The sequence below is a fragment of the Haliotis cracherodii genome, unplaced genomic scaffold, assembly GCF_022045235.1.
Source record: "Haliotis cracherodii isolate W230 unplaced genomic scaffold, xgHalCrac1.p SCAF_1, whole genome shotgun sequence".
Classification (NCBI taxonomy): Eukaryota; Metazoa; Mollusca; class Gastropoda; order Lepetellida; family Haliotidae; genus Haliotis; species Haliotis cracherodii.
In genome coordinates, this window is record NW_027266264.1 from 7,644,046 (window position 1) to 7,666,268 (window position 22,223).

The 22,223-nt window shown below is 36.8% G+C and overlaps 1 protein-coding gene and 1 long non-coding RNA gene across 7 annotated transcripts in view; one reads left to right on the plus strand and one right to left on the minus strand.

Moving 5' to 3' along the window:
- The window catches only part of LOC139471922 (neurotrimin-like), a 342,678-nt gene that overhangs the window by 189,134 nt on the left and 131,321 nt on the right, over positions 1-22,223 (plus strand). For all 5 annotated transcript variants that reach the window (XM_071254441.1, XM_071254433.1, XM_071254455.1 and 2 more), the window contains one exon: positions 3,938-4,172. In XM_071254441.1, the coding sequence (XP_071110542.1) occupies positions 4,052-4,172 (121 nt within the window). In that variant the 5' untranslated portion in view covers positions 3,938-4,051. The remainder of the gene's footprint in view (positions 1-3,937; positions 4,173-22,223) is intronic.
- Positions 57-19,972, minus strand: LOC139471960 (uncharacterized). 2 transcript variants are annotated; one of them, XR_011653870.1, is made up of 3 exons: positions 19,892-19,972; positions 18,484-18,548; positions 57-194 (listed from the first exon to the last, which is right to left on the minus strand). It is a non-coding gene; the product is annotated as an uncharacterized lncRNA (long non-coding RNA). The 2 variants fall into 2 exon arrangements; XR_011653872.1 differs by having other exon boundaries at positions 18,484-18,545; positions 19,892-19,971.

Here is a 22,223-nt window from a genome sequence, read left to right on the forward strand (position 1 = left end):
TGGACTACGAGACATGATGTATTATGTCATATATTGTAGAGAGAACCCTGCTGTAGTCAAGCTGGCCTTCTGATTCATTTCATTTGTTGCTAAATGGTATGGACCAGACTGTCCAGTAGAGCTGATACAGTGGGCAGCATCTGTCATCATACTCCACCGTCATCCACTGTCAGGTTTTGGTGCCCAGCCAATAACTGAAACAGTTTATAATGAAGTTGTACATAGCTGTGTGCATGCATGATGTCTCATGAAGGTCAGTGTTATCCGATCAAAGGTATCATGACCATTATTGGCATAGCACTAGCCATTTGCCTGAGGCAAGAGAGTTAACTGACTCTAAAAGTCCAGTTTCCACTCTTGCGGAACTTGGCTGGAATTTCTGGGCTTGATAGTACCACCACCATTGGCTATTACAAGATATGTCCCTTCTATGTCCCTCCTACTGACTAATCAGTTTCCACCTCTCATATCACTTGCATTTGCTTCCAACAAAATGGCGGCACCCAGTCAAGATGATCTGATCGATGATCAAGATATAAATTGTAATAAAAACGTGTCTTACCTCGCTAAGTGCATTTAATCATGTGAGCACCTTGATTAAAAACATGAACAGATTTTGAAAATAGTTAAAAATTGATTTTGCCAAGTAGACAGTATGACTCTTTTGCAAATCCTGCAGTTGCATGACCAAAATCCATGTTGTTTATGAACCAGATGTCGATTTCTTTACGTGATTTTGATTGGACTGTGCACAGACCAGCCAAAATGCCAAACTCCATAATTGCAGCCTAATTTGGCAAGGGTGGAAACTGGACTTTTATAGTCAGGTATCCCTTGCCTCAGGAAGATGGCTAAATGCAGGCAAACAAGTTTTGATCATTATTAGCAAGGTGCCGGGTTATATTATGTTGATTTCCACTTTTCAAAGACTGGTATCTTGATGGTTTAGCACAGACAAATAAAAATGGGCATGAGATCTTTTAGCGGTTCTTCACTGAAGAATGTTGAATTTGAAAGCCACACAGTTTGGTCAATATTGAGGTAGTCAAAAGTAATATTTTCCATGTGGAAGAGTGGCTACAACTATTGATAGATGAAGACCAATTTCATTTTAGAAATCTTATGTAAAACAGCCAAATTGGCCAGTATTGGGTTATGGACAACTCTGCACAGTAGAGATGGAATTTGAAAGGATTTCTAATTCTTGCTTCCCTTCAGATCTTTGAGATAAAATGCACCTAAGATGGAGATTTGATGGTCACAATAATAGTAGACGGGTCAATACTTAAAAATAAACAACTCATGACTGTGCACCCAGCTGGGTTAGTGTGTAATTGTGTATGTACTTCATTCAAATGTTCACTTCGACTGGTTTGTCTGCTTCATTGCGGGGGACATAGTACTCATGACCGTCCGTACGTACGTCCGTCCATACGTCCCACCTGTTGTTGCAGCGATATCTCAAGAACTAAACACTGGATTGTCTTCATATTTGGAACTATGGTGCATATACAGACACCGCAGACACCAGTCGGTTTTGGTGACCTTGACCCCATTTTCAAGGTCACAGCAGGCAAATGTGCTTTTGGAGTTGGAAAACGGTGTTGCCGCGATATCTCAAGAACTAATCGCTGGATTGTCTTCATATTTGATACTATGATGTATATACAGACTCCGCAGACACCAGTCGATTTTGGTGACCTTAACTTAATTTTCAAGGTAACAGCAGGGAAATCTGTTATTCGAGATAGAAAACAGTGTTGCTGCGATATCTCAAGAACTAATTTCTGGATTCCTTCATGTTTGATGATGTTGGCTTTTGGAGTACGACAAATAGTTCCATGGAGGTATCTAACACAGAAAATAATATTATTCAAAAGGAATAAAATATTTGGAAAATAAACACATATCGCATAAGGCGGTGGGGGACATTTCGTCACTTTGTGACAAATACTTGTTTTACCCTATTTACCCTCTCACTGGCTGTGGTTGTATGCCTTCGACACTGATTGTATGAAACCCCATTTATCTTCTCATTGACTGTGCTTATACACCTCCAACATTGATGGTATGAAACCCCATTTATCTTCTCATTGACTGTGCTTATACACCTCCGACACTGATGGTATGGACCCCGTTTATCTTCTCACTGGCTGTGCTTATACACCTCCAACACTGATGGTATAAAACCTGATTTACCTTCTCACTGGCTGTGCTTATACACCTCTAACACTGATGGTGTAAAAGCCGAATTACCTTTACACTGGCTGTGCTTATACACCTTTGACACTGATGTTATAAAACCCCATTTACCCTCTCACTGGCTGTGCTTATACACCTCTGACACTGATGGTATAAAAGTCGAATTACCTTCTCACTGGCTGTGCTTATACACCTCCAACACTGTTGGTATGAAACCCCATTTACCTTCTCACTGGCTGTGCTTATACACCTCCAACACTGATGGTGTAAAAGCCAAATTACCTTTACACTGGCTGTGCTTATACACCTCCAACACTGATGGTATAAAACCCAATTTACCCTCTCACTGGCTGTGCTTATACACTTCCAACACTGATGGTATAAAACTTGATTTACCTTCTCACTGGCTGTGCTTATACACCTCCAACACTGATGGTATGAAACCCAATTTATCTTCTCACTGGCTGTGCTTATAAACCTCCGACACTGATGGTATAAAACCTGATTTACCTTCTCACTGGCTGTGCTTATACACCTCTGACACTGATGGTATAAAACCCAATTTACCCTCTCACTGGCTGTGCTTATACACTTCCAACACTGATGGTATAAAACCCGATTAACCTTCTCACTGGCTGTGCTTATACACTTCCAACACTGATCGTATGAAACCCAATTTACCCTCTCACTGGCTGTGCTTATACACCTCTGACACTGATGGTATAAAAGTCTAATAACCTTTACACTGGTTGTGCTTATACACCTCTGACACTGTTGGTATGAAACCCCATTTACCTTCTCACTGGCTGTGCTTATACACTTCCAACACTGATGGTATTAAACCCAATTTACCCTCTCACTGGCTGTGCTTATTACACCTCCAACACTCATGGTATAAAACTTGATTTACCTTCTCACTGGCTGTGCTTAAAAACCTCCAAAACTGATGTTATAAAACCCAATTTACCCTCTCACTGGCTGTGCTTATACACCTCTGATACTGATGGTATAAAACCTGATTTACCTTCTCACTGGCTGTGCTTATACACCTCCAACACTGATGGTATGAAAACTCATTTACCCTCTCACTGGCTGTGCTTATACACCTCCGACACTGATGGTATGAAACCCAATTTATCTTCTCATTGATTGTGCTTATATACCTCCAACACTGATGGTATGAAACCCGATTTATCTTCTCATTGACTGTGCTTATACACCTCCAACACTGATGGTATGAAATTAAACCCCATTTACCTTCTCATTGGCTGTGCTTATACACCTCTGACACTGATGGTATGAAACCTGATTTACCTTCTCACTGGCTGTGCTTATACACCTCCGACACTGATGGTATGAAACCCCATTTACCTTCTCACTGGCTGTGCCTATACACCTGACACTGATGGTATGAAACCCCATTTACCTTCTTATTGGCTGTGCTTATACACCTCCGACACTGATGGTATGAAACCTGATTTACCTTCTCACTGGCTGTGCTTATACACCTCCAATACTGATGGTATAAAACCTGATTTACCTTCTCACTGGCTGTGCTTATACACCTCCGACACTGATGGTATGAAACCCCATTTACCTTCTCACTGGCTGTGCTTATACACCTCCAACATTGATGGTATAAAACCCCATGTACCCTCTAACTGTCTGGGCTTATATTCTGAGCTGCAACAATCTGATGTTGATGATGTTGTAATATATGTAATCTCTTTTTCAGAACTGAAATGTGACAAAGTAATCCGGGTCAAGTGACAATCTTTGGATACTTCTTACTACAATCTGACCTGCTGTGGGATTTTACCAGTGGTCTGATGAGTGTTGACCGCCAAAGATGAGGTTTGAGGCCGGTCAGCCAAAGAGTAGCATCTGCCGGGCGTGGCAGGTGATCAGTTCACTATATTGTCGTCTACTACAGCTCATCATCTTCCTCGTCATCTCTGTGGCACTCTCAGGTAGGTGGCAGCAATTACATCATGTCCAAAGAATGGGTACTGATGTTTACCAAATTAACTGAATATTGACAGTTAGGACCAATTTTCCAGCTGGATGTTATCACAGGAACAAGGTTGATATCAAACATCTGAATGGAAACATCATTTGTGTTCATATCTACTTCATGACCTTAAATAGAAATGATCAAATATAGTTTTGTTTTTGGTAAAACTATCTTATCCCAGTGCAGAAACCAGGGTAGTACTCCTGTAACCGTTCACCTTCTCCCTCCAAGAATCGACTAAGATAAGAAATAGCTGGTCTTGATGACTACTAAATACAAACATGGGTAGCAGTAACCTGGAGAGAAAAAGGTTCAGTTGTCATTGTTTTGCTTGCATCTGTTGTAACTGAGCGTTGCCCAGTCGTGAAAGGTGCTGCAATTCTCTGTGCAGAGTTGTGTCCCTTAGGCATGCCAAAAACCTGTGATCATGAATTCAGACCCCAACAATTATGTTGAATCTGCTGTATAACATATGTATGTATTTGAAGTGAATGATGAATGTTGGTCTTATTCCACAAAGAGATCGATCTTACAAAATGTTTATCGTATCTCACATACTTTGACACTGACTTACGATAGTCGTAGTACTCTGTAACGATCCCTTGGTGGAAAGCGATCGTATGAAATACTCGTAACTCCCATACTTTGACTCGACTTACGTTAGTCTTAGTGCTAAGATCACTTGGTGGAACCATGTCAAGGGTCTCATTCTACAGCGATATTAGTGATACTACATGCATAAGTCCATATTATGGATGTAAGCATGGGATTTATGATAGGCGTTGTGCAAACAGTGATTAGTGAAATGAAACCAAGTGGATTCAAGTGGTGGTATCTCCAACACTGTAGGCTGTACAGAAGTAACCTCAAGATACCTAATCTGTGTCCTGTGGGACCAATAACCAACCTTTACCTTCATGATATGCAAGCAGAAAATATACCATGCTCACATAAGCCTGATGATAGCTGGACATTGATAGCAAATGTGATACTGTGGTCTGAACTGTACTGCAGTTTTCTCTGAAGTTGATTTTATGCTCTACTACTAGACCACGGAGGCGGTCGTATTTGGTTGAGATGAAAGTCAACAAACCAACGTTTCATTTATTTTAATTTTAAATGAGAAATTTCACATATAAAAATGTATTCAACCATGATGCACTTGAAGTAAGTTCATTTGTGCTTTTATAATGAAACTTTTAATTGAAGTTTCTAAAATCTGTAAATAGCTTGTGATGAAATTCCAAAACATGTACAAAATATTTAACACTATATGATAGGTACAATACAATGAGTATTGTGCTGCTGGAAAAACACAACAATATAAATACATGCTCTGTTTTCCCACTTACATATATATCAGACAAATATTTTGTGATAAACGCTATAATTGGTGGGGATGTCACACCTGTTGTTCAATTAATGAAGCACAATACCCAGCACTGCATTTATTACATCTGCTTAAGGTCCCAATTTCATATTCTATTTGCCATTATCAACCAGTCATATTTCAACAAGCTGTCATGAGCTCTACACGTAATGGGCAAATACTTGAACTGAAATTAACATTTATTTTAGTTTTCAAAGTAAAAATAGAATATCACCTGAAATTATTCTAATTAAGTATTATTTAGTGTTGACTGTTTGGCAATATTTTGGATATTTTTGTTATTTAAGTATCCAGAATTATTATGCTCATGATATTGACAGAGGATATGCATATAAATTAAATGTAATGTATAACACGTGATGATATAGCCTTCCTGTTATTGTGTATGAGGTGTGACGTAGATCGTTACACACCTGGTAAGTATTAGTTTGTCATTTGTAACAATTGATGGCAGATAACTATTATGGTCCTGTTCGGATGAACAAAACCTTCCAAATGACGTGCTGGTTTTCTTGGGGGAATTAGTCAGCAAAGAGCCGGAGTCACAGGAGAATAATCACAATTTTATTTACAAGAACAATTAACAATGAACAATTTACAATTTTACATTATCTTAGAAAATAGCTGAGGGTGCCACAGAGAGTCGGTACAACCCTCTGGGCTGTGGGAGAGAGATCTGCTTGGTATGAGCGTCAAACCCCTTCTGCTTAACATTTACTTACTTACTTACTTTGGAGATTTAACGTGCGCTCTCCGACTGATGCATATTTCGCACACGGACTTAACATTTTGCTTCTGTATTTATTTATCAAAACTTAGAACAATAAAAAGGAATACGATTGGTTGATACACAATTGGGTGTTGCCCTATGGTTAATGAATGGTTAGACAGAGGGGAATACTTAATCCTGTTAATCCTATTGGCACTAATCTTGTTGACATATCTACTGGGTGCTTGGAAAGATTATGGTATCACTATAGACAAGCTTGTATGGGGGCTAATCCTTAATGATTCTAAATTGAAGTAATTGCTGAATTTTATTCTAATATAGGTGATGACAGATTTACTTAAATAAAATAGTTCAAGCCAATCTATAGGACTATGTAGACATATCTCTTGTCTTAGTAGATATTATGTCTGGGAGACGGGATCTTGATACCTTAGGCTAGTATTTATCTAAAAGCTTTAAATCTATTAGACATAACTTTTGTCTTATTGAAGAGTATGCCTAGGAGATGTGTTCTCGTTACCTGAGACTAACATCTATCTAAAAAGCTAAAACTGAAACTACTGATATTTTGTATATGCATTTTACCTGATGATATGTATTACTTGCTATAATTATATGAAATGTTGTATAAATGTTACACCATGATAACTCATAAAAGCACTTGCTGTGGATCTATTTATTATATGAAAACTTAGTATAAATGTTCTGTCATGATATAACCCTGGGACACCAGCAGAAGCACTGCAGTAATTGTAACAAATGTATTGGTGTAAAATTACAATGGAATGTTGGCTCTTACCTGACAAGAATCATTTAGACAGGCAGCCATGTGGTTAACGTGTGGAATAAAAGTGATAAAACCATTTCCGTGATCAAAAGAAATGTCTGCTGAAATCAGAGCTCATTGTGTGATTCTAAATTTATCATTAGTATGCGTGATTGTTCCCAGAAGTTGTGAAATAGGCATACATTTTTTTTTACCATATTTATTTCTTGTCAGTGTATTGGTTTATGTGCGAATCCCATTCATGGTTTCATCCATGGTGATATTGCTGGAATGTTCCATAATAAAAGGACTGGAAAACCATATATACTCACGTGGCCAACACAACAAAAATATCCCAATATGTTTAGACTGTTTTCCTTTCAGCTTGTTCCTTAAAGTGAATATTTCTTTATTAGTATTTCATGATAATAATAATTATAATGATGATAATAATGATACTGATGATGATGATGATGATGATGATAAGGCTATCTATATAGTGCAAAATCCACATGCTCAATGCGCAACGTAAGAACAGTTAGTTTGCATACCATTTCTGTTGACGCTTGACAATAACATGACTGACTTATGTTGCCATGCACGCTCCAGCTTATATTCTAGCTGCTTTTTTAACTAGCTGCATGAAAGCTTAACTGTCCTACAGAGCCTGTCATATATATCATTGTGATGATCTGAGAGCATTTGTCCCTCACAGATCTACAAATCAGAGACGTGTCAATAGTAAGCGCTGCAGTCTTATCAGGCATGATGATGCGTGTGTGCTGAGGAGCTTAATTACAGACAGAATATATAAATGTTAAGCTTTCCATACAAGTCACGATGAAATGCAACATGGTTCACACTGGCTTGAAAATAAAAGCGCCAAAACCCATTCCAATATCATAAGAAATCTCTGCTAAAACTCTGTGAGTCCATTGTATGATTCCATCACAAACATATGCAAAGGCAAGGCAATTGTGAATCTGAAAAAACATGACAACATATGGTATAAGTCGAAATAGGAAATTGCATCAGACATAATTTGTATCACTGATGCATCAAATTTTGAAATGCCCTCCGAGAATTTGAGAGTCGAGGCTATGGTTAACTCTGCTGTTAAATAAATACTTTTTCTCTGATTTCGGACTGACATCATATAGAAACAGATAAGTCCTAAATCAATAAGTAACCTTGAAACACTGGTGCGTGGACTTGAATGTTTTGATAGTGAATTGGGAGGGACAAATGGAGCCATTTCAACTATGAAATATAAGCGACAAAACCCTTTGCCACAAGAAATCTCGATTGTATGATAAAAGCAGTGTCGATTGTATGTCTTAATAAATCTGTTCAAAAGCACACTTTTGGTCTTCTTTTGTAGCCTTGAAAAGTGTGATCATTGTCTTGAAAAGGCTTTAAAAAGGCTTAAATTTAGTGGCTCAAGTTCTTAATGCGCCGTGTTAAGTGAAACAAGTATTTGTCAAAGCAAAATCGATTGTATGTCTTAATAAATCTGTTCAAAAGCGCTCTTTTGGTCTTCTTTTGTAGCCTTGAAAAGTGTGATCATTGTCTTGAAAAGGCCTTAAAAATGCTTAAATTTAGTGGCTCAAGTTCTGAATGCACCGTGTTAAGTGAAACAAGTATTTAGATGCCTCCAGAACATCTGGTGCCCCCGGCAACGTTCCAGCAGGAACACAGACATTGGGACAATGTCTAGGATGCAGTTGTAACTGATCCCTGAGGAATGGTCATCATTTAGTTCAGTGAAGTCACAGGAGTTTGTAATTCCCAATATGACATACATCTACGATCTTAAACTAAAGACACAATTGTAGAATGACAGTAACTCTCGTTTAGAGTCCCTGATGACTCTATTAGCCCAACAAACAAATATTCTTGGCATATCGCATATCTACCTGGGGATATGTCATTGTTCACAAGCAGTTCCACTCAATGTCTTTGAGGAACCTAGAGCAATGTCGTTGTTGGTTTAATTATTTATTCATAAGTCGTTCATTACCTATATACCCCAAAGAGCTGTCATTCTGTCTTTGTTTGAAGACTGTGCCCTACCTTTTCAGTCACAGAAGCAGTTCTTCTGTTGCTAGCTTAAAGAATCAGTGATGATATATTTCATTTCATTTCAACTGTCATCTTATGGAATATTTAGTTAGACTAACACAATCCCCAATATTAAGACTTCTGTTGTTTTTTAACATCAATCTAATTATTATTTTCATATTTCATTACATTAGGTACCTTTTGAAATCATGCTGCTGTTGGTTGCTTTTTACAGATTATTAGAATAGAATATTGTATCTTGAAATTCATATGTTCATTTGGAAATGGGAATGAAACAATTGTTTTTGTATAGGTTTAGCAAAGACCATGGGAGATATTGATTTAAATTTTTTTTCACTTAAGGTTTTCAATTTCCCGATTATTTCAATTAGTTTCTATGGCAATGAATTGAAATGGTCGATGTGTAAAATACACTACTTCGTAAACTACATGCAGATTTTGTTGTGAATGGTCTGAGTTTAGAGAGGTATGTAAATTAGTATAATGATCAAGGAATTCTCTTTGATATATGGGCCAGCTACTCCAACAATAATAAGATTGTTTTTAGTCAAATCAATAATTTATACATACATCTCCCAACAGTGTAATAACAAGGGCATATAACGTGGGTTTCACTTAACAGTATCACGCTTTTATGAAAACAAAACATCTTTTGTTCGTATTTAAATCAGTGGTCCATATGACAGCTATGTAGTATTAAAAGCACAATTCGGGGATCCAAGCATACCGTGACAATGTGATTGTTCCAACTGATGAGTATTATGGAAAACACGCTTACATGACGCAATGCATCAAAGGTCTCAATATTGAAAATAATGACAATTGTTATTGATTTTTTAAGTCATTTGTGATCTCGGGAGATAATAACGGCAGAGCCCCATTTTGAACTTCGATCACTCAGTGTGAAAATGAGCAAATATCATCAGAAGCTTATGACCCATAAAAACATCAAACAGTCATTTCAGTTTGAACTGGAATTGGAATATGGTGAAAAGGACGTTCTGAATACTTTCCTAATACAAAATTTCATGGCACTCTTTGCAAATACAACACAGGAAATAGAAAAGGTAATCATATTCAATGGAATGCAGCAAAGGACATAATAGGGTAACTGAAATATTCATCAGGATGTGGTGTACAACAGTATAAACCAGTGGGATCAAAATAGCATGTTTATCTGGTATCACATGGTTCATAACTTGGCGTCATTACTCTGTATATAGTCCTAGGTTTCACATTTAGGATGCTGATGTTCAGTTTGAAAGGTGTTGTCAGTTTCCTCTTATAGCTTGTCAGTAAAGTCAATAAAGCAATAAAATAAAGTATGTTTCTCACTAGGGGTGTCACCATTTATCGAACTACCATCAAATTGATACAGAATTAGACTGAAACATCACTAGTTTACATCGATACAGAACTTCAAAATGCAAATATATTGACATTAACAGCAGTTACGCCATCCTCAGAAAAACATGTCAATTATAATGTATCCATTCAGGACATTTCCATATCTGTATGTTAGTGTACCACTGCATGGACAGAGCTGCCTGGAGAGTGGAAGGTCCGGGGTTCGATCCCCCTACCGCATCATACCAAAAGACATTAAAGATGGTACTTCTTGTTACCCTGCTGGTGCTAATTTTTAAGCATTAAGGGGATAAAATAAGGACTGGTTGGCTCTGTATACTGTGTCCATTGGATATCCATGTTTAACTGTGGCATGGTATGTCAGTGGGCTAATGCTATAAAAAGTCAAAACTCAAAACTAGTACAATCAGCCACACATACACATGCATGTGAGCGGCCCTAAAATTTCCCGGGTTTCGTGATGGGATTTGAACCACAGACCTTCTGATCAGAAGTCGGACGCCTTGGCCACATGACCAAAGAGGTTAACCCTGTCAGTAAGGTGACAAGGTTAGGATGTCATCTTTGGAATGACTCCACGCCCTGCTACACATGCATGTCACTATATTAGTGCTATAATCTTGAACACAATGGTTAACTCCAAACACCTCACCTTACGCCAATATTATACCCCGTTTTCTCAGCAGGTTGCTGGAAGGTTAATTTGGACAGGGGTTTTTGCTCCGAGGTGTGATGGTCAGTTCCAGTCTAGGATTGCATGCTGTTTCATGTGTCAAATGGGACTTTTCTCTCTGACGTTTTCATAATTTCATTGCTAGGTTAGAAAGATCAGGAAATATTGAATTGACAGATTGCAAAAGAGGGGTTTTATTGTATTAAAAAACAACCTTGATAGGACTGCTGATTCGCTGAAAGTCTCGGTCAAGCTCTACCGGTAATTCCATGCCACCCTCTTCAGCAACTACTGTCCCCAGTGGCGATTCCAGTTTATTCTTGGTACCCAGCAATCTTTACTGGTTTTAAAAGGTGACCAAAGTGATCAGGAGGTCAAGGTCGGTGACTTGGTTGATAGCACTGTCCTCATACCTCGACGGTTTGGGTCGTTGCTTACAATATCCATCATTGGATTGTCTGGTCCAGTCCCGATTATTAACAGACTCATGTAGCTGGAATATTGCTGAGTGTTTCATTAAACAAACAGCAACCAACTGAATGACTTTTACACCATGTCAAATAAAAACAAGAGACCATCATATATCAATATCCTTGTGATAGTATATTAACGTTTATCAATAGAACATTTCCCCAATAGTCCTTCCTATATCTCTCAGATATTTGCCAGGTAAATAATTCTGTTACAATTTGTTGCGGAATTCAATATTTGACATCCTGTTTTAAATGCTAGGAGTAATTTGATTTACATGTCAAAACTATATTGAAAGATAAAACCTTATTCTATCCCATGGTCTTGGTTATCATGGACACCAACAGTGATGGGTGCGACAAAAATGAAATATCATCACACATGAATAACTATTATGACAGTATTTGTACATGGCATCAAGTGTTCAACACACCTGTCAGCCAAATAACATTTCTCAGGATTGTGGCCATAGTTAATGATAGGAACCCGTCCAAGCAGCATGTTATGGAAATCAATACTTTATGACAGAAGAAGCTGGCTTTTGAATATCTGGATTATTTCACTGGATGTAATTTGATATAACAACATTTATTATTTTATATTTCAGCTGTTTTCTGATTTCTAACAGCAACATATGCCAAAACATTTGTTGAGTAATACCACTATGCCAGCAATATGGAATATGTACAATTTGAGAAATTTTAAAAACATGTTTTATAATCAGTAACTGTCATTCCCATACGAGAAGGTGTTGTAAGTAACACCCTTGATCATGAAGGATGTGATTATGTGAAACTGAGGATCGCCACATCATGAATAGCGCCAAGATTATATTGACGTATTGATGTTAGGATCAAAAGTGGTAAGAGGAGCTCTACATGCCCCGTCAGAATTGAATCAAAAGTCTGAGAAGGGATATGTTATTTTAAGGCAAAACCCTGATACTTATTTAACAGAAAGTCTGGTGTATTTAACTGCTTTTAATAAGAAGAACAATATTGACTTACTACAAAATCCTTCGTACTTTGTGTGTGTATGCATGAAGTGTCCAACACCCAGATAGTTGGTGTAATGGCACCTAAAGTATTAAATGGATAAGCATAAAAATATATGTATTGACAGTCCAGCATAGTGGCATTGATTCACATGAACTTCTACCAAGATGAGATAAATGTTTCTTTCTTGTTTTATGATTTATTGATTTTGTTTTTGGTTGATACAAGATAAGAATACATCATTCTTTCATAAGTTGAACTGATAGGAAAAGAGATATAAAAAAGTTGGTCTTTAATTAAAGGTTACTTGAGTCTCCCAGATTGTATTAGTTCCTTCATTAAAAATTCTTGGTAGAATAATTATTCCTGCGCATTATACTCGAAGTATTGTAGGTCAGCAAGTCACTGATCTAGCTGTTTGTCATTTTGTGTGACAAAAACAAAGAATCATTGGCTGAAGACAAAACTTAATGACTTAGAGTTTTATATCCACTTTTTCCTGTTCTGGAACATGTCATTTTCTCACTAATGGGAATTAATTCCACGTCAAACACAGCATAGACAATAGCCAAGCCTGTTACCGCCCATGGAAGTGAAGATATTCAGTTAAGACAGACTCTCTGGTTTAGTATTGCGTCAAATAGGTCCCTAGTTGCCCTCAAAGCTGGGAAACTACAAGGTGAAAGCACCAGTGCCACTTTGTCCATTTGTCATGAGATGGTGTTTCAGTCACAGCCATCTTTGAATTGCTGTGAAGAGACTCCACAATCAATAAATTGATTTTGCAACTGCTCACTCATACATGGCAATATGATGGGCTTTTTTTTGTCAAGGCATTGTTTCACTTGATGCAATACAGCTGTGATTTGAGACAGTCCCAATGGAATTATCCATGACATTAAAAGAGATTTCACGTAGGCCTATTTCTCAGGATAAATTTATTTTTTTAAATATGTTTTTAAGGGATGTGAATTTAATCTTATAAGATGATAAAATGACATTTCTTGAATTTGATGTATGGCAATGGCAAAATTACTTGAACATATTAATTTATGCTATTGATTTTCAACAAACTTCTTTGATGCATGAGCTATACTATTCATCACTCCAATTTGTTCACATAAAAAAATTGATCAAAAATTTGATGATACATCTTCAATGGATACACTGCCAAATTTAAGAAAGCTGCTGATTTCAAAGTAAAAATTATAATCTGTTGTCAGATAGTCCTAAAGATGTTCAAAAGTGAGTGAGTGAGTGAGTGAGTATGGTTTTGCGCCGCTTTTAGCAATATTCCAGCAATATCACGGCGGGGGGACACCAGAAATGGGCTTCACACATTGTACCCATGTCGGGAATCAAACCCGGGTCTTCAGCGTGACGAGCGAATGCTTTAACCACTAGGCTACCCAACCGCCCCTGTTCAAAAGAAAAATATACTCCATACCATCAGCTTTTCTTTGATCAGTGATAGTTTAATTATAAGTCACATGAGAATATTATGTGTTATTAACTCTATGTATCCACCAAACATGGTTTTCATCATTTTTCAATTATAAACATTCTACCTAAAGCCCCAAATTATTCATTTGTTAAAAAAATGTGATATTTTAATGTTGTTTCGAAATTCAACTCTTAATATATACTGTATTTATGTCAAATGAGAAACTGCATGATAGTTTAAGGGTTAATGGATGATAGATCTCATACATGAAAGAGAAGCAATTTCATAATGAAGAAGAGATTTCAAAGGAGGTGGCAGTGTGATAGCTTTATCACTTGTGAATAAACTAAATACATACCATAATCGAAAGCACTAGACCAGATTACTCAATCATTTAGTGTTTATAAGAATGCACTTGATTTCCTACAAATATTTAAGACTCCCGGTCTGCCTGTAATCACATTTTTTGGCAAAATAAACAAATGAATCTTGCAATATCTGTCAGTCTAGTGCAAATGGTATCAGGAAAGTAAGAATTGGATGAAAGCAGGGCCATTCAGGTTGTTTTGATACTGAACACACTTGGGATGGTCGACAGATGTTGAGAATCCTGTGTATTTCTTGCTGGATATTGTAACTGAATTTTGCAAGTGAAACATGCGCAGATGGAATAAGATATGTTAGATGTTGATCATGGTATTCCATTGAGTAGCATGGAGGTCAAGTCTCGATATGAAAGCACTGTTCAGAGCGGAGAAAAACCTGCCAATAATTCCCTGCATCTGGTGATAGGTTACCAAACGTTTTCTGATACGAACACATCTGGATCACAAACTTGAACATGTGCTAATTAATTACATAATTAAACCATACTGTGGAATACATTGTGATGAGAAGCAGTCAACATATATATTTCTGCAACCCATGCACCAACTGCACAGCGGTATATGTTCAGGAAAAAGTTATATGTGCACGGACAATTATCGCCGCTGTTTCCATTATATGTGAGTGCTTCCAGTTTTCCTCAGCGCCATGTATTCTTGTGTCTACTCTGTGTGGTATGTCTGTTCATGTAAATAGATATTAATTTGTAATTCAGACAAAATTGCCTGGTTGGGATATTTCCTGCGAGGGTAACAGACAATGGTGAACCCAACACACTTTATCTGAAGGGAAACTTGCCTATTGGTGTGGATGGTCTATTTCTGTGATGAAGGTTGATGGTACTTAAATGATACAATATGTTGTACTTTGTTACCTCATATGTTTGTGGTGTGTTTCGAAGATTTTTCAAAGAATCTATTTCTTAAATGTTGTTTTATAAAGGGTTACGACATTCAAGGGCATAGTGAGGCTTTTAAGACGTTTTATGGCAGACATGTGGAGGATATTTCTAAATTTGACAAAAAGATTTTTAAATGAGTATATTGCTCAAAAGTTGTTTTAGCAGGGCTACAACATTTAAGGCCTTTGTAAAGCTTTCAAGATGTTTTTTATCAGGGGAACAATTGGCTTGCCTTTGCATGTGTTTGTGATGGGTGCCACTAGTGGGCAGGATGTGCTCACCTTTTCACAAACATGTTGTATCATCAATATTTAAATAGTGATTCATACCTCCTCATTGTGTAGTCAGAATTGAACAACTGACTCTTTTAGTAGAGGTTTCTTATGATTATGGAAAGGTTTTGTTCCATTTATTCATATGTGAATGTTTTTAAATACAAGTAAATCAATGACTATGATAACCATATATCTGCACACAGGATGAATTTGTCAAGGTTCAACTTATCAATTAATTTTCAGGTTTGGGCACAAGTCCAGTGGGTAAAGCATTTGCTCACCAAAGATGTTCTAATCCCATTCTTGGTTCCCCCCAATCAATGGTAATTCCAGATCCATATTGAGTAAAGCCATACTAACTCATTCATTTACTAGAGACATTTCTAAATCAAGTGTGTGTTTTACAGGAAAACCAACTAAGTATAAGCTATGAAACAAAATAACGTTTGAAATGATTGAGGAATAATCTGTTACAAGCAAGTTTTGAGGATTCTATTATATTTTCTATTTGAAATGTTTCCAAAACAAACATGACTGATTATTTACACAGTTGTGGCCCATGGTGTAGCATCGTCAGTAATGAAATATTTACGACGTAGTAATTAGCTGTTTGTTTCAACATATTTGACTTCAAGAGGCAGCAAATATAGCCTTTAATATTCTACTAAATTTACTGCAGTGTCACGGCTGTACTTTCGCCTGCAACAGACTGCATAAACTGGCATATTTCACTTAATTTGTTGGTGATTTTTTAAAGAAAAAAAAGCCAAGCTAGCACCTGCCCCTGTTATTCCCATGTTTTTATATATAATCCTGTTGTCGTGTGTGCAGTGATGGATGTATTGTGGAACAGTTTCGACATTGTTTGTTGTTGTTTGTGTCTATGGATAACCAGTGATGATCATATTGATTTTATTCGTCAATTTTTTTAAAATTGGATTAACTAGCAACAAGACACTTTGATGAATTTTTTCAAGATATTCAATAAGAGAAGCCTAATTAGCTATCTTAAAATATTGTTTGTATCATTATTTTCTATGCTGTAAAACATCCATCCATAATATTTTTCTGAAAGTATTGACGTAATACCTTGGTAGAACAGGATCTGTATCATATTGCCATTCAGGATGAAATGGCAGTCTTTGAATATTCAAATTTGTTTTACCCAGTAAGTGCAAGTACACCTCTGGTAGATACACTTGCTACTCTATATGTTTCTACACACGCTAGTATATATTCCTACCATGATTTTTTTATTAGATCCAGGTTAGAATTGAACTTCAGCAACCCATGCTGGTCAGTCTCGCTGACATGACAGATGCATGTCATCGTGTCCCAATAGTGTAGATCGATGCTCATGATGTCAATCACTGGATTGTCTGATCCAGACTTGATATTTACAGACTGACATCATACAGCTGGAATATTTCTGAGTGCAACATTAAACAGCAACTAAAACAGGATTTATTTTGCAATATTTTCCATTAGTTGAAAGTGGATCGGTTTATGTGGTTTGATGTTCCCCATGCTTGTTTGATTAACTTCCTAATCACTCCCAAATTTAAAAAGCTGAAATAATATAACTTTCTAAACCTGGCAAGACTCTTGGCATGGTGTCTGCTATGATTCTAGCTAAGATTGGCGGAGGGTTTGAATTTCTTGCACCAAGGTACCTCCCATATTAATATTTCACACTTGCAATGTTAATAATGTATACATTAATCAGAAGCAAGTTAAGAATCATTTTTTTATTCTTCATAGCAGAAGGTTACACAACAGTGTTTGTTTGTTTGTTTAATGTTTAACGCCGCACTCAGCAATATTCCAGCTATGTGATGGCGGTCTGTAAATAATCGAGTCTGGACCAGACAATCCAGTGATTGACAGCATGAACATCGATCCACGCAATTGGGATCGATGACATGTATCAACCAAGTCAGCGGGCCTGACCACCAGATCCCGTTAGTCGCCTTTTACGACAAGCATAGTCGCCTTTTACGGCAAGTATGGACTTGAACTTCAGCAACCCATGCTGGTCAGTCTCGTTGACGTGACATGCAAAAAAATTCTTCCACACATGCAGTGGTACACAATAGTCCACAAAGACTGAGCTTTGGACTACAAAGGGACATTTTACAGTCTAACTCATTATTTGTTATTCACCAAATAAACTCAATGACAGAAGAAACGTGAATACTATATTTGTTGGTTAATATACTACTCAAAAGAAGTTAAGGATCAGCAGATTCTTTCAAATTACTATTGTTAATCTGTAATGGCACGAAAGATAAACTATAGTAATAGAAAATAATTGGGTGATACTTAACTTCTTTTGAGTACTATATATGAAGTAGTACTCATATTCAAGAGATATTAGATTGGTTTGATGCACAAACAAACTTGTATGTTGTGTGAACCGACACTCATGAACGCACCACATGTGACGTCATGGATCCATGACTCCCGATGCTCCTTTTGTCTTGTGCAGCAGGATTAGCCTGTAAAGTTTGGAAATCACGACAGCATATCGTGATAAGAATAAAGACACTCTGTGGTAACACTTGACTGATTGTTAGTTTTGTCATTAATTGGTACTCATTGGAAACATCTCTTCTTAACGTACACACTTTTCTATATGTTTCTTAGGTTTGCGTTTCTTTTGGCGCATAATAACCCAAAGATTTTCACTTGAAATAGTCCAGGCTACATTTGTATGACTGTATAAAGTAAACCATAAAAGCTGTAGAAAACTAATTAGTTTATTAAAATAGACACCATTCAAACTTACCCACATGGTATGGAATTAGATGTGTTGCAGCTTTCGTCTCTTCGGTACTATATGGTCCTCTGCTGCTGTTGGGAGAGTGCAAGCAATTACATAACAGGGTGAACTATGTAGACAGTGTTATAGTATGGTACTCCTTTCAGCTTTAATCATGTTACGCCTGCACAGGGAAGTAATTAATTTATGGCAAGGCACAATTAGCTAAAGATGTGTACTAGACCCATATTTCATATCCATTTTCTTGACATGATGCCAGGGATTTAATCTCTTTGAAATAGTAATCTCAAAGTACTAGTTGTATGAAAACTTTATTACGATATAAAGTGGATGTACGCACCTTGATAAATTGTAAACAATGTCATAAAAATATGGGTTGTGTTAACAGTATGTTCTAATGAGAGCTATTGGTAAAGATAGCATATGGTGTAGAAATGTTATCTATGCATATTGCTATATCAATGATATATGTGATCAAAGTTTGAATTTGAAATTGCTGTTATGCCATTAAAACCGACAGACTTTAGAAGCTGCAGGCCGTGACCAAACTCTTCAAGCCGTCATTTAAAAAACTGCAGTTTATTGTGAGAAATAAATTGACGTGTAAATTTACTGCAGGCTATAAGGCCCATACAACTTTGAAACTACAGGCCCGAAATGAGATCTACCTGCCACAGGCCTATGACCAGTCGCTTATTTCGATCACTGTATGTGTGTTAAATCAATAATACATGTAATGTGAATAATAATGTTGATATCAATTTGCTCTTTTATTGTGTTGCTGGAATCAGAAAGTATTTCATGTTAATGACATGGTTTGTTTAATCACTAAAATATTACTAATTTAAATCTTGTTTTGTGATTTTTGTTATTTCATTAACAGATTGTTTCTAAACTATAATTACTGGAGTGAGTGAGTGAGTATGGTTTTACACAGCTTTTAGCAATATTCCAGCAATATCACGGTGGGGAACACCACATGTACTCATGTTGGGAATCGAACCTGGGTCTTCAGCATGACGAATGAACGCTTTTACCACTAGGATACTTGACCACCCTATAACTACTGGTAGTAAGAATGTAATGAGGCCTACATTTGTCTGTTTGTTGCATATATACAGAGCCAGGAAAAGTGCAGAATCAAGGATTTAAAAACGGAAGTTGTGTATGCATGCAGAAGCCATCATATATCTCAATCAAGATCCGCCTGTCTTTCAAAACAACTGCCAAACTCTTATCACCTCCTCACACAACATTGTTGTGTTTTTTATCCGTGATAGCTTGAATGTATTTATAGCACCGTAACACATGTAATAGAATTTATAATCTGAATTTACAATTGTAAATAGGACCCTTGCTGACATGATTCGTTCATCAACACTTTTAATGGAAAACATCTCTGCAGTACATGTACCTCGAAACCTTGAGAGTAACCACCAGTAGCGTAAGTGCAACTGTGCACATTTTCTACAGGGAGTTGTAGCTGCAGGTACCTACACACATGCATGCACTCATGTGCAGTTGTAGGACAAGGGTAGGTAACTCTATACGAGATATGCAAGTGCAGACCACCTGGGCTGTTGGCTAATGGATGTAGGCTAGAATCAACTCTCTCTATGGTTGGTGTTGAGGATGGTTAGAGGGTATTTACCCTTCCTGATAAATGTTTCTATCACTCTTGTCAAAAATCGTGTATCAAATAGCCTCAAGTGGGGGCTAGTTGTCTGTTCATCTTGAGCAGCTTTGACAGAAACAGCCTTTAAATCTACATGTTGATAGAGACAACACTGGGCTGTGAATGTCTACACAACCCCATCAGGCAGTTGAAATGCATGCTGAAAGAAAAATTGGAAAATCTTGCACAGATCTGGACCAGGAGAGTTAGCAAATATGAAAAAAACACCACCATTTTTCTAGTAATACTCTGTATACAATATGATCAGGGTTTTTTTATCATTTGGCAGTTGGGATATACAGTTCCAGCAAGAATGACACATATTAATTTTGATTATTGAGATGTGATGTGGTATGGATGTTTAGAGATAAATTCAAGTTTCATCAAACAAGAATGGCAGGTCAAAGTGCTCCCTGTTTTGAAACATATTGTTGACTTAAGGTGTTGACACTTGTACCTCTGTCTCAAGAAAAAAACATAATCCCAACATGATGTGGGAGTGACAAATTATAAAAGCTATACTCTTCAAGAATCATTGTTACCTTACAGTGATGGCTCCAGGTGTTCTGCTCTATACGTTTCACCTTGCATTTTACACTGCTTCCGTCCTGAGAAACCCATGTTTATTGGTGGCAGATGACTCCTGATAAGCATTTTGGAATCTGGTTCCACTTGGTCCAAGAACTTTACTGTTTAGACTAATTAGCCATTTCTTGAGCACATATACTTTGACAGAGATGACACGTAATGTGACACATGTCAACTGATATTAGGGCTACTCCCTAAAAAACTCATTATAGCAGTACTAAAAACGATACTGTAATGGCCCTACATCAGTTATCGGTTAATGATCAGTAATAGTTTGTGTCAAGTAATTACTACTACTTATCTTGTGAAAGGTTAATTACTTGTGGCTATATGGTTTCTTAAACAAAGAATAGTGGACGAAACAGAGAATACTTGATCTCTTCCAAAACACTTTGTAACTGGTCCCACAAACTTCTACCTGTGGATCAAGCCTTCACTCTCATCGTGTTCATCCCCAATGAACACAGTTTTGTGTGGAAATTTGTCTCTTTCATGCATCTCAAGATGTTCTTACGATGTTCTTAAACATATTTACACTTTCCTTCCTGTACATATTTTAGTTGTACTGACAGAAAACTCATTGCTGCAAAATTGGAAATTGGATTTATGTATGAAAACAGAGAATTTTTCTCAAAACTCAATCTCCATCCAAAGCGTTTCATACATTATCTTTTTTCTGCAGAATCAATTATGTTTTGTGTTCCTCAAGAATGGGTTACTGTCAGAAAGGCAGTTTTAATAGTTGTTAAGTATTCTCAAGAGGAATGTAATTTTCTCTCACAAAGAAATGTTTGGAAGGATATCTTGTTAAAATTTACAGCCAATAACAGCTGCATTCCGTGGTTAGGTATATCTTAAACATTTAAATGACAAGATTTATAAAAAAGGAATTAATAAAGTACAATAATTATTTTTTTTGGTGTTTTTCATGATCTTCTTTCACAAAATAATATTTGGAAGGATATCCCATGTACAATTTCACCCAATGGCAGACATAAAGCTGCATATTATTAATGTGAGATACATTTTAAACATAAATTACAAAAAAAGGAATTAATAAAGTACAATAGTTATTTTATTGTATGTGGTGCATGATTTCCTATTTTTCTAATATAATTAACATGTCATTGTTTGAATGAATGTACTAACTGGAAAGTGATCCTGCCATTAAAAATAAAAACACTGCTAAAGAATAACCATCCTTGATTATCGGCTGAACCATTGAGCATAAAAGGCAAAATAACAGGAATGAATGGATCAATGAAAATCAGTGATGACACCAGGTGTTCACAAAAGGGTCAATAGCTATCAGTGTACTATATCTGTCATTACATTTCATATACACCGCACTGTCATAAGTAATAGCAGACAGCTAGGTTGATACTTCATGCTCGAGAAAGAAGGAGAAAATACCTCTTCATGTTCTTTATCACAAAATATTTTCCTCGGACAATGACCCTGACTCCTACCATGATTTTCATGA